Genomic DNA, 14628 nt, shown 5'->3' on the forward strand with positions numbered 1-14628 from the left:
AATTAAAACACCATTTTAATTTATCATCAATTCACACTCGCCGTCCCAGATTGACATCTAGCAATGTGTCAGGGTAATAGATATGACGGGAAATGTCACGTGGTATGACAAAACCAAATTCGTTCATTTACCGTGAAACTATAATCCCTTCGTCAATATGATCCGATCAATTACGAGATATGAAAGTATGTCAATCTCGATTAACGATCATATCTTTCACTCCACTATTAAGTCAATATAAGTCGAAAACTCATTTTCGACTTATAAGTACACCACTTGTCCAAGGATTTCATCATCGACTTAATTGAATGAAACGTAGATCATAATCTCCTACTATCTAAGAGTGATGAATCCTTTATTGATCAATCACAACCTTCATACGATTCTTGACGTACTCGAACGATGTCGTAATAGCAGCCCTTTGCAGAGCAACATCCAATATCGCCAAAGTTTGACTTTCCTCATATAAGGCACCATTACGACCTCAAGTCAAAGGACCAATTCCACTACCGAACGTTAGAGATTAACCACTGACACTCAGATAGTTATCCATATGGAATCTCTCAACGGGTCTCTAATATTTTGTTCTATAACAAAACATCTACGTGTTCATTTAAGTGTCATCATACTTTAGTTTGTGAGATCAGTTACTTTCTTCACAAGTAAGAAATGCCACACGTGATGGTCTATCCGTAATAACGATATCCGTATCTCGTTATTACTTACAACCACAGACGATTTAAGATTCAATCAGATGTAATTTGTATCTCACAATCACAACTCATTGTGATTAACAAATTACGAAGATTTGAATTTACGGACTCTATTATTTATTTAATTGTCTATTAATTAAATAATAGATCTGCCATTAAATTACATTAATTATATATCAAAAGTATTTATGTTCAAAGTTGATTGGACCTAGGGCATAATACTTATAGATAGGACATGGCTTAGTGTGTAGCACAAAGTGTTCGGTGCATAGCCCAAAAACAATTTTTGAGAATTCTTCATAGCTTCATCATCGATTGGATCATTTGCAATTTCTCCATTTTGTGTCTTGGTGCATGTGGTACAGTTCCGTGTGAGATAATCATGTTCTCTTAACACAATTTTGAAATCACCATTAAACCATTCTCCAATTTGATCAGTTTAAGTTCCCATTTGATCTTCTAGTTCATTTCTCAATTATTTTAACTTTTCAATAATTTAATATTTCACTACAAGAATTTTATGTTTTCCCTAAAAAAGTTATTTGTGGGAAAAGGTTCTTATTTGTGGAAACAAACCTTTGCATACTAAAAAAATTTGTAGGTACATTTGTAGGGCAAACATTAAGGGGACAAAGATGACAACTTTTTGAAATTTATGGCCTGAAGGTTTTCCATACAAATTCTTTGGAGATGAATATATTATATCGTGTAAGCTCCAGACAAAATCATCCGTCTACTAAAGTTAATTTTGCCCACGATATGGTTTTACTTTTCCCTATATATTATATTATGGGCTAAATCACGTTTTCCCTACAAATAAATTTTGCGTATAAATAATATTTATGGGCTAAGATACACACATTTTTTCCTACAATTTTTGTGACAACATGGTATATATTATTTTGTGGGTTAAATCTTGTTTTTATCTACAAATAACTTTTTTGATATTTTATTTGATATCTATATTATAGTAAGTTTAACCTTATTCAAAATAATATAAAGATACGAAAAGATAATAAATTAGTTAAGACCTCCAGTGTCAATCAATGTAACATTGAATTCAAAATATTTCATCAAAACACAAATAAAAACCAGAAAAGAGTACAGCAAATACTATATCTATTATTGTGCACATAAAATTATAACTCTTCATCCTCATAAATTAGATATGTAGCTAATCTTAACCAAAGTTATTCTCTTCGTCCTCAATTGCATCATCTTCTCCATTAGCATTATTCTCTATTGACAATAGTGTAAATGGTGGTACAATGAAACCACGAACTTTAGCACATAGTTGGTGCATAGAATGATGCCAAGACTATAATGTAGAATTGAATTATTGCTCAACAACCTTCGGCTTTTTCTACATCATTTGCTCCATCTTCATTTGAGTAGCATTGGTTACCTTTTAAGCGGCATGTTTTGCTTCTAACTCCTTCTCCAAACTGTGTACATTAGACATGATGTCCCAGTGCCACAAAAGCGATCATCTCCTAACCCACGAATTTGACGTTTGAGCTTCATATCTAGAACGGATATTAAGATATTAATTTCAACCTTGGAATCATCTACAGGTATCTCCTCCAAAAGAGGTATCTTTGGAAAGTTGCTACTTCTTTGCTCTCTCCACAAGATATTCATACTTTTTGACGAGCATCTCATCATACAAACACAATCCTCAAGAGATATTGGACAATTCATAAAATCAAATTCTGTAACAGATGTAACACAACTGTACATAAGAGAATAGCACAATCCAAGAGGTATAATCAACCTCAAAAATACTTTGACCATGGCAATATCTATTTCCAAAATGGCCACACGAAAAGCATACAAATTGTCATACTACTTAATCTAGTGATAGTTTTTCTAGCCTTTTTTTATCTAACTTTGTCATATATTTTTTGTATCTAACCTAGTAGATAAAACATGATAAAGTAAACAAAGTTATAGTGTTGAATTTTTCTTATATGTTGAGCCTTAGCTACATTATAAGACCCCTGCATAAGCGAACTCAAATATGTCGACTTTGAAAAATTTCAAAGCATCATAATAACAAAAAACATATATGTCAAACACCGTAATCAAATTTTTAGCAAAATTAATTAAGTATATGTTGATAACATATAAGTTCATTATCTCAGTCATCTCCTCCACTATGTACGACAAAGGACGTGAATTCTTAAAATAATTATACTTCTTCTTTGATCGATTCACTGTGTTTGTTGAAGACGCCTTTTGCAAAGAAAAAAAATATTGATATTACATAACAAAATTAAGAGTTAAAAGCTATAAACTGGCAAGTAATTACACAACAAAGACCGGAGTTGAAATGATTTCATAGTTCTACCCGTAGATCTACACCCCTATCAAGCATCTCAAAAGGAGGGTTGGCTAGTGCATTCTCATGTGTCTTGCACAACTTATATTATGCACTCAACTCAACCTTGCACTCCTATCTCCCATTGTATAGTCTATTAATATAATTTGTCGATCTCAAGTCTTTCAAATCTATCTTGAAGTTTGTTTGAAATTGAACAATTTAAAAAATGAATCATAAAATTAAAAAAAAATCATAATTTTATGACAAACTACGCAAACCTAGAAAACAAATCACAAAGTAAAAGGAAAAAAATCACAAAATGAAATGATTAATATGCTTTAATTGATTCATGTAGTTTTCTTTGGCTATGAATTCTCCAGCAGCATAAATACATCCACACTTGCTTATCGTAATCTCATCCATAATGTCTTTCTTTTGATCACTAGGAGAAATGGTCTGCCAATAACCCATATTCATTGGGCAATGTGACCAAATGATGGCTCCGATATCATGAACTAACAAACTATGTACTCGAGAACTTGTAGCTCATGTGCTCACTAAATTGTATAAAACTTGAATTCAAACGATACTATAGGTCTTAATTTGTTTACATGCCGCTCGAGTAGGAACATCATCAAGAGTCCTTGGCAAGTGTCGTGCACCTACACATGCAAAACCAATAATAAAAGCCAAACATTTAAATGAACTTCATAGAGTAAGAAAATTAACTATTAGCAAAATAAATGCCTTACCTTCGAACCCTCTATTTCATCGTTCAATGCCTCATCATTATCTTTAGCTCTATGAACATTTTCACTTTTTGCTTTGCCTGTCACATGAGTTTTAAATACTTGTTGTTTAGGCAATGCTTTTAACACATTTAATTGAAATAGAGATAAAGGAATGAACCTGTACGAGTACTTCATACTCACATATGAGTGGTTCTTTTTAATTGTCCCAAGTCCACAACAATGGTTTTCCGGCCATATAACATGTGCTTTAGGGAGGAAGAATTCCTTGTAAAAGCTTCCACCTTCAATATGTTTAGCCTCTTTAGCCATGTTTATGGCAAAATTATAAGTAGAAAAAACCCAAGGCTGCACCATAGGCTAGCCACAAGTCTGATGCAATGTGCCACTCATGCCTATGCACTTCATTATGTTTTGCGTTCAAATGCAACAGAGATTAACTTAATACAAAACTAAAAATTGTATGAGTAATGATAATAAATGGGCATTGTTACACTAACCATATAAGATAATGAGATTATTGATCATTAATAACGTTTCACTCATTTGATATCTCAAACTAATTAATCTTACAAATTGAGCTCATCGTTCTCTCAACATCAAGGACATATCCCATAGCTTGGTAAAAACTAATGTAAATGCAGAGGTAGACATATTAGAAATAGTTCGATTATACACTTTAATATTCTACCTTTCCTCCCATTTTATAATCTATTTTTAAAACTTTAAAAATTTACTATTCAAATTAGAAAAAGGCAGAAAAGTCGGCTATCAACAAAGGAACAAATTGACTTTGTAAAGTCGATCCCATGTCATGAATAACAAAGCGGAACACATTTCCCCCTTAAGAATAATGATTAGGGCACTCTAATTTGATGCAAATGTGAGTATTAGGGGGAGAAAAGTTAATGCCGTGAGCAATAGATGGACATGCTAATACAATTTATCATAAATTTGAAACGTATTTCCCAAACAATGTTAAAATAACATTCCTCCATATAAGAAAATTTGGTTAGTGCTTTTAAAATTTATAAAATCAAAATATAAAATATCCATAGTGAGGCTTTTAAAATGACATTCCTCTATGCGTCAGCCCCTCATGGGGTGGCCGAGTTGGTGGAGTAGATGAGCGCGAAGGCCTCTGGTCACAAGTTCGATTTCCCATACCAACACTTTCTCGATCGAGCTTGTCACACAGGGCTTGCCTAGTGTGGTTTATCTGGCTGATGTGGTTTGCAGGCTATTACGTCAGCACGAGGGTTTACCCAGTGCGCACCTGAAGGATAGTAGTTATGGATTCCCCCGTCATTAAAAAAAAAAAAAAAAACTTGGTGCATCTATTGGGATAATTATGTCTATATTAAGTCCATGTTAGGTACCTCCAAATGCTGCTTCATATACATTCAACGATATACTAATGCTTCTCCATGACCAACGAGTTATAAGTTTTCAAACTTGCACCGTGCAGGCTGAAGTAGAAAGCTTAAATATGGAGGAGCACAGATTGGATGAACAAATAAGGTATTTTGATGCCTTCAAGACATATTTGTTCTGGTAAATTCCTAATAATGCTGAGGCTTCTAGTCTGTTTGCTTGTCTCAGAGAAATGGAAGAGAAATTGAGAGGCTTCAGTGAAGATGAAAACAATCAAAAGTAAAGCACTCCTTACTCTATTATGTGGATCATTGGGCTCGCTTCCTTTTGTGTTGACACTGTCATGCTTACATTAATTCTTTGCCAGGTGGCTTGTTGTGACTGAAGAAGACATCAAGAGTTTACCTTGCTTTCAGGTATTTCACATCAGTTCTCCCCTACTGCTTCCATTGGTTTCTTACTGAAGCATTCGTATGTTTATTTCATCAGAATGAAACTTTGATAGCACTCAAAGCTCCACATGGCACCACTTTAGAAGTTCCAGATCCTGATGAGGTTAGTTTTCTTTACTTTCTTCTGGAAAAGTAACCAATAACTTAGAGCCAAGTATTGCACAAGAATCTGTACTGCATATATACTCATGAATTTCCTTGATTTGTTCAAGCAATTGATTATCCACAGAGGAGATACAGAATAGTTCTCTGGAGCACTATGGAACCTATAAATGTGTACCTTGTCAAGTACTACTTTTCTGTAAGAAAGTGCATTCATTATTATCTTCAACTTTTTATCAAGGTTTACCCTCGACCGTAAGTGAGAAAATTGATTGACTGACATCTGTTATGTTTTTAATTTGTTTCTGATTATCTTTCCACCAAAGTAATTTGGTCAATTTGAAGAAAAAATTGAGGAGATGAATGAGGTCGAGGTGCAACCAAGCATCACTTTAGCTGCATGTACACTTCATAAAATTTTGGAGCTATTTAATTATTCTAGGAACCACACATAAAGTTATAAATGCATGCATGAAGTGAAGACATTAGCGGCATCAATTGTTCATTTTCATAACCAAGGAACTCCCACGTAAATGCATGCATGCATGAACCGAAGACATTAACTGCACGAACCATTTTAATTTATATATGTGAAATTATTACATGAACCAATGATTCTCCCCTCGTGATGATAAGAGATGTAGATTTTTTTTCCTACCCCCAGATTTTATCAAAGCTCCGATCCCGAGTCATCCATAGTCCGATTGAGTTGAAATTTGGAGAAGAAATTCACAAGAAATAGAACCACAATCTGGAGGTAGAGATCGAATTTTGAGTTCGAGAACATTAGTTAATGTGCGCGAATAGTAACCAAATTTTTTGGATACATTTTTCCTATTTCATATTATTTTATCGAGATTATTGTTTATCTTAAAGAAATATGCATTGTAACCTCTAGTTGAAACTAAAGAAAACTGGGTGTACCAATTATTTGATTGATAATGAAGTTTTGATTGGACTGGATCCCGTGGCTTTTGTTTCTCACATCGGGAAAGTTTTTTAAGGTAAAATAATTGTTTGTGTTCTTGCGGTTTAGTGTGATTGATTTTCTTTAGAATATTTTCAGCATATACAACCATCAAAAAGAGCGTTTTACTTATTTGCTTTTAGGAGAAGAATTATTTCGTTGCTTGTCTATTTGTTTGCATCTCTCCTGACAAGTGGTATCGGAGCAAGATTTTAAGATGTGTTTTAGATTATATAAGCGAATTTGAGTAAAATGATTAACTTGAATGGTTTAAATTATCAGATATGGAAAGGAAAAATGGAAGGTCTTTTTATGTGAAAGATTATTACCTACCAGTGTTTGCAACTGAAAAACTGAATGATTAGTCAGGTCAAGAATGGAGTTTGTTGTATCGACAAGTTTGTGGATATATCATGCAGTAAGTAGATGATATTTTTTTGAATCATGTTAGTGGGGAGACACGTGCTCGTACTCTAAGAAGTAAGCTTGAATAGTTATATGCTAGAAAGAATGTTTCTAATTAAGCAAATGATGGCGTTGAGATACCAGGATGGAACTCCTTTAACTTATCATCTAAATACATTCCAAGAAATTATTAATCAGTTGGCTAAAATGGGTATTAAGTTTAATGATGAAATCTAAGTGTTATGGTTATTTGGTTCATTATCAGACAGATGAGAAATGCTCAGAACTTCATTATTTAACTTTGTTCCAAATGGTGTCATGACAATGGATTTAGCCAAGGCTAAGAGTAGCTTCTTAAATGAAGAGATGAGAAAAAAATCACAGTTATCTTATCACAATCAGAGGTCATGCTTACAAGAAAGAGGGAGATGAGTAAGTGCAGAGGTCCAAAGAATGGTGACAGAAGTAAAGGCAAGTCGAACAAGTTTGCGAATGTTTAGTGTTATTATTGTGGGCAAAAAGGGGCACATCAAGAATCACTGCATATAATGAAAAAAAAAAAAGAAAAAGAAAACAACAATGAAAGAGGAAATGAAGCGAATAACGAAGATGATAAAGATGGTGATGATAGAGTTTCTACCACCACTCTTATAGATTTTCTCATTGTTTATGATGATGAGATGATCAATTTGCAAGTCATGAGACCCATTAGGTGATTGGCAATGGTGCCTCCATTCATGCTACATCACGAAAAGATTTCTTTACATCTTATAGTTTGGGTGATTTTGGAATTGTAAAGATGGGTAATGATAGCTTGGTTAAAGTCACTGGTATTGGATATGTGTGTTTGGAGATGAGTAATGGTTCAAGATTAGTTCTTAAAGATGTGAAGCATATTCTAGACATCCGTTTAAACTTGATTTCTGTAGGAAAACTTGATGATGATGGGTATGACGTTACCTTTAGTAATAGTCAGTAAAAGCTTACACGGGCGCTATGGTTGTGACTTGCGATAAAAAGGTCTTTACATTGTATATTTTGCAGGCAAAGCTCTCTAGCAAAAAGTGTATGAAGTGGACTAAAAAGTCCACATCTAAAAATGTGTACTTACAATTTGTCTGGAAAGTAGAATAGAGTCTCATTTAAGAATTACCCTCATTCGAGATTGTTAGAAATATTGGATTTAGTACATTCAGATTTGTGTGGTCCTATGAAGACGAGAACATTTGGCAGCTCTAGTTACTTTATAACCTTCATAGATGATCATTCAAATGAGTTTACAAGTTGAAGTCAAAAGACCAAGTGTTGGCTGTGTTCAAACAATTTTAGGCCCTAGTAGAAAGACAAACTAGGAAGAAGTTGAGGTGCATCCGAACAAGTAATATGAAGAGTATTCTAGTAATTTTGAAGAGTGTTACCGATAGAAGAGATTTCAACATAAAAAGACGACTCCAAAAACTCCTCAATTGAATGGCATAGTTGAAAGGATTAATAGAATACTGGTTGAAAGAGTTAGGTGTTTATTTTCTCAAGTACAGTTGTCAAGATTCTTTTGGGGTGAAGCATTGAGCACGATCGTACATGTGTTGAATCTTACACCTTGTGTTCCCTTACAAAATGATGTACTAGGCAAAGTTTGGAATGGTAAAGATGTTTACTATGATTACTTGTATGTGTTTGGGTGTGAAGCATTTGCGCATGTTCCTAAAGATGAGAGGTCTAAGCTTGATGTGAAAACAAGACAATGTGTGTTCCTTGGTTATGGTCAAGATGAGTTTGAATACAAGCTCTATGATCCAATTGAGAAGAAAATTGTGAGAAATAGAGATATCATGTTTGTTAAAGATCAAACAATTCAAGATATTGAAAAGGGGAGAAATCTGAACCTTAGAAGAGTCATAGTTTGATTGATTTTGATCTAGTTCCTATGAAGAATTTGCCATTTCAGGTTGATGACAATGTTTAGGATGGCTACCAGAGTATAGGTTATGTCGATGTTCCCTTGTAGGCTCAGATATATGATGAGAGTGATGAGCTGTTGATGGTACCAGAGGTTTCACTCAAGAGGTCTAACAGAGATCGACATCCTTCTACAGGATATTCAGTAGAGTAGTATATGTTATTGATTGATGGGGGAGAGCCCGAGAGTTATATAGAAGTATGGAAGATGAACATAAGAAAGAGTGGATTGAGGTAATACAAGATGAAATGCAACCATTGCATGATAACCACACTTTCGAGTTAGTGAGCTACCTAGCAATGGTATAAAGCTAAATTGGTTGTAAAAGGATTTGGTAAGAGAAAATGTGTAGATTTTTATGAAATCCTCTCTCCAGTTGTAAAGATGTCATCTATTCATATTGTTCTTGGCTTAGCAGTTAGTCTTGACTTCGAAATTGAACGAATGATGTAAAAACTGCTTTACTCCATGGTAATATGGAGGAGGAGAAAGATTTATATAGAGCAACCAGAGGATTTCAAAGTGAAAGGAAAAGAGAATTATGTGTGTAAGCTTAAGAAAACTTTTTATTGTTTGAAGTAAATAGTGAGACATTGGTACAAAAAGTTTAACTTTGCTATGGAGAGCAATGAAAACAACTTTTGATCACTATGTATTTATTTAGAAATTCTCTAATGATGACTTTATCATTTTATTACTTTATGTTGACGATATGTTGATTGTTGGTAGAAATGCTTCAAGAATTGACGGGTTGAAGAAGTAGTTGGGTAAGTCATTTGCTATGAAGGACTTGGGACAAGTAAAGAAAATCCTTGGGGTGAGAATCAGTGGTGACAAGAGTGCCAAGAAGTTGTATTTCTTACAAGATGAGTATATTAAGAAAGTGTTTGAGAGATTCAATATGGAGAAGGCTATGGTGGTTAGCTCTCCTCTTGCTACCCACTTCAAATTGAGTATTGAGCAATATCCTTCTAAAGATAATGGAAAGAGTTTCTTAAGCCTCAGCGGTAGGAAGTTTGATGTATCTGATGGTCTGTACAAGACCTGATATATCCCATACAGTTGGTGTAATTAACCATTTCTTGTCAAATTCAGGAAGAGAGCATTGGGAGGCAGCTAAGTGGATCATGAGGTGTCTTCGAGGCACTTCCAATTTGAGACTTGGTTTTGGAAATGGACAACCGTTGTTACTTGGTTAAACATATGTAGATATGGCATGAGATGTGGATACTAGTAAGTCTACGTTAGGTTATATGATTACTTTTGCACATGAGGTTGTAGCCTAGCAATCAAAACTTCAAAAGTGTATTGCTCTTTCTATAATAGAGACAATGTTTTTTGCAACAACAGAGGCGACTAAATGGTTTCTATGGCAAAAAAGTTCAGGAGAGAACTTGGTTTCAACCAGTAGAGGTATGTGTTATTTTCTGATAGCTAAAGTGCTATTCATCTTGCTAGAAATTCCAGTTTCTATGCAAGATCGAAGCACATTAATATATGGTACCATTGAATCAGGGATGCATTAAATGATATGTTATTGGAACTTGAAAAAATATACATCAATCATAATGGTACTAATATGTTAACGAAGACACTACCAAAAAAAAAAACTTTGAAGATTGCTGTTTAATTATTGGGATTGTGAATTCTTCCTCATAGTCGGAATGGTGAGATTTGTTGGGTTATTTCCTCTTATAAGGAATAAACCCATGTTTGGGGTTTTATATATAGCCCAAAGCTCATTAAAATGCTAATCCTAATGATGAATATACATACAAGAAGATCGGAGAAAATAGGAATTCAACCCATTTTTGAAAAGAAAAGAAAAACAATTTTTTTCCTTGCACCAAGATTTTATCAAAGCTCCAACCTGAGTCGTCCATGGTCCAATTGAGCTGAAATTTGGAGGAGGGGTTCATAAGACATAGAGCTACAATCTAAACAATGTAGATCGAAATTTGAGTTCGAGAACATTGATTAATGTGCATGAACAATAATAGATTTTCGAATATATTTTTCCTATTTTCATATTATTTTGCAGAGATTGTTGTTATCTTGAACAAATATACATTGTAACCTCTAGTTATGACTAGAGAAGACTTGATGTACCCATTATTTAATTGATAGTGGAGGTTTTAACTAAACTAGGTCCAGTGATTTTTATTCCTCACTTCAAGGAAGTTTTCTACATAAAATAATTCATCGTGTTCTTGTGGTATGGTGTTATAAATTTCTTTTTTTTATGAATATTTTTAATATATACAACTATCTAAAAGGGCGTTTTACTTATTTGATTTTAGGAGAAGAATTATTCACTATTTGTCTGCTTGTTTGCATCTCTCTCGACAAGGCTTTTAATTTTTGGCCCAATTACCCATTTTATTATTTTATTTCTTAGCCCAATAAGATACAATCCACTAAATAACCCTAAACACCAACACTAAAGTGCATAACGCTGTCTCGACTCTCGCACTTACTCTTGTAGCCTTACTGACATTCCAAAACCTATACAATCATCGATCAACGCTGTGACCTCCGATCGAAGCTTTTATCATAGCGATCATTTGAATAAGGTAGTTTACTAGTCTCTAATATTACAAAACCATCGAATGTGTCATTAGTTGTATTTATATAATGTTGTTATAAATGTTAAAAAATTTAATTATAGTACAAAATCGAACCGAACGGAACGGAACCGGACCCAAACGGTTCCATAATTATATTTGGACCCGACGGTTCCATTTACTAGATACCCGAAAATTTTGGTTCAGTTAAACCGAATCGAATCGACCCGCGCCCACCTTTAGTGTTTTTCCTTCAAATTGAAAGAAACGCTTTTTCCATCCCCATCAAATTTCAATTTCTCCAACTTTTGAAGCAAAACCTAGATTTATTTCTTCCCAGATTAGCTCAAAACGATTTTTGTCCCAAATACTCAATTTTTTCACACCACCATGGCTAACGTTCAAATTCTCACTCTAAGAAAAAGAAGAAGAAAAGCAAAAGCTAAGAATCTGACCTACTTGAAAAACCCACTGACTCGATGCAGAATGCCAACGAAAAAGATGTTGCCAATGATTCCTTGATCTAGAAGAGGAAAGATGATGCCTATGGTGAAAAAAGAGATGCCAGCTAAGGGGGAAAAAGAGGAAGGTGAAAATTTTCAATAATATTACAGTGAGATTCCAAAAATCTGTTAGAGTAAAGACAATTGACTCCCCTCTATAACAAACTAGAAAATAGACGGCATAGAGATATATACAAGAATACAAGTTTTACTTACAAATTTGGTTACAGTTCAAATTGATGCTTATAGCATTAAGTGTTTTGGAATGAATTCTTTATAATATATATTACTCCAACCAAGAATATTATTAGGAGAGAAAAGTCAATGAGGGAAAATTAATGCATGGAGGAAAAAGAATATGAAAATTCTTTTAGACAGAAACAGATATTCTTGGAATTTCATAGAATTCAATGACAGATGTCATACATGCATGCATATGTTATTTGTTTGTGTCATACATGTTGGAGACAACTTATAAAAAGGGTTATGTAAGGGCTGATTTTTGATATATTTGTTTGTCAAGTTTTAACCCGTAAGAGTGTGATCAAAACAAAATTTATATGAATGAAAATTTAAACAGAGTTTCGGTATAAAGATTATGCAAAACAAGGATTAAGAAAGAGTAGAAATAGAGAATAATCCAAGGCGAGACGTTATCTCTTTCCTTAAGACAAATTGCCCCGTTACGTTGCTCACAGTGAATGACACTTGTCTCCCAAGATACAATGTATTCACGACTTGTGGTAGCAGCACTTCAAACCACAAGAAACGACGAACTTTTGACAGAATTTCCCCTCTACAAAGGAAATGAATGAAATGCTATAGAATTAGAAAGAAGAAAATTGTAAGAGAATAATGAATGATCAATGCAATTGGTGTACTCAAAATCATGTCCATATGGTTCTATTTATAGATGTAGGAAGGGTGTAAATGAAGTAGTGTGGACTAAAACATGCATCCTTTCAAAAAAGTTGCAACACTTGGCCAAAATCTACACCTTTCAAAAAGTTGCAACACTTCATTTCTTCCAACTTTGGTCCGTAATTTCTCATTCATCCGGAATTGGTTTCGAGATTCCAAATATACCACGACGATCTACTCGACGAGTAGAATAAGTTTTTGTCAATTTACTTTGTAATTTGACCATCGGATCAAGTCCGAATATTTGGTCGAAATTGACACGTGGTCACACCTTTTCATTTTCCATTTTTTACACACCTTTTCATTTAATATTTGAACCAATTCCTACAATCCCCCACATGAATGAAAATTCGGGTACGTATATGAAAATGCGATGATATGATGCAATGTAGAGAGGGTGCGAAAAAATACTGCATCAGGGATGGTGGCTTCTGGCCTTGAACCTCCCTTAGTGAAATACTATAGGACTTATTCGACTAATTGGTGAACCGTAGGTCTTGAACCACTCAACCTTTGGTGTAAGTCAAGACAACAGTACTCACACAGATATCTTCCCTATTCTATACTGAGTTCTCATGACTTGATTCATTTTGGCTCTGAACCCTTCTTGGTTTCATAAGTTTTTAAAGAATTCAAACTTTAAACAATTCTTATCGAAGCGGCCCCACTTCACACTTACATAAGTGATCTCCTATTAAGAGTATTCTGTCCTACTTCACTTGACTTAATCAAGATATAGGAATCATTAAAAGATAATCTTAGCCTCTATTTACTCTGCAGAAAGCACTTTAGTGTCATAGGAATGAGTTAGGAATTCTAATTTCCTAAGTGCTTCATGAAATTTTCACAACTTAGTTGTCATTTTGAACCAAGATCTTGGGATCTCCAGTCAACAAGGTAGAGTTACCATTGCAAAAACTCTTATGTAGTAGGCTTTAATCACATTCCTCTCGATGGACAACACATTTGATCTCTAGAAAAACTTTTTGTCAGTGGATCCGCAATATTCTCCTTTGATTTCACATAATCTATGTAGATAACGTCATTTGAGATCAGTTGCTTAATGGTGTTGTGTCTACGACGAATGTGTCTAGACTTACCATTATACATGCTGTTTCGAGCCCTTCCAATTGCTGATTGACTATCACAATGTATACTTATCGCAGGTACTGGCTTGGGCCAACATAGAACATCTTCTAAGAAATTTCGAAGCCATTCTGCTTCTTCTCCACCTTTGTCCAAAGCAATAAACTCAGATTTTATCGTTGATCGAGCTATGCATGTTTGCTTTGTTGATTTCCATGATACAAAAGCTCCACCAATGGTGAATATATAACAACTAGTGGACTTGGAATCCTTCATATCGGATACCGATTCGCATCACAATATCCTTCTAGTACCGCAGGATATTTTGTGAAGTGTAATCCATCTTCAAGTANAATAGATCCGTCAGTTTTCAATTTCTTTTTGAATATCCATTTGCATTCTAAGGGCTTGTTACCAGGAGGTAAATCAATCAACTTCCATGTATGGTTTTGCATTATAGAATCTATCTTATTATTAATAGCTTCTTTCCAATGCAGTGCTTCCAGTGT

The 14628-nt window shown here is 34.2% G+C and overlaps 1 protein-coding gene across 1 annotated transcript; it reads left to right on the forward strand.

Moving 5' to 3' along the window:
- The first annotated feature begins 5138 nt into the window (after positions 1-5138).
- On the forward strand, positions 5139-6329 carry LOC111408254 (transcription factor E2FA-like). Its single transcript, XM_023038040.1, has 5 exons — positions 5139-5306; positions 5388-5438; positions 5527-5575; positions 5649-5715; positions 5824-6329. Exons 1-5 carry the CDS (start codon positions 5203-5205, stop codon positions 5970-5972), a joined length of 420 nt encoding a protein of 139 aa, XP_022893808.1. The 5' UTR covers positions 5139-5202; the 3' UTR covers positions 5973-6329.
- Positions 6330-14628: the final 8299 nt, after the last annotated feature.

Source organism: Olea europaea, chromosome 13 (assembly GCF_002742605.1).
Source record: "Olea europaea var. sylvestris chromosome 13, O_europaea_v1, whole genome shotgun sequence".
Lineage (NCBI taxonomy): Eukaryota > Viridiplantae > Streptophyta > Magnoliopsida > Lamiales > Oleaceae > Olea > Olea europaea.

Excerpts from the sequence above, each read along its gene's own strand:
- LOC111408254 (XM_023038040.1), top strand. The coding sequence starts at position 5,203 with ATGCTTCTCCATGACCAACGAGTTATAAGTTTTCAAACTTGCACCGTG. Across the intron at positions 5,307-5,387 it reads AGATTGGATGAACAAATAAG|AGAAATGGAAGAGAAATTGA; the intron begins GTATTTTGATGC and ends TGCTTGTCTCAG. Across the intron at positions 5,576-5,648 it reads AGAGTTTACCTTGCTTTCAG|AATGAAACTTTGATAGCACT; the intron begins GTATTTCACATC and ends TTATTTCATCAG.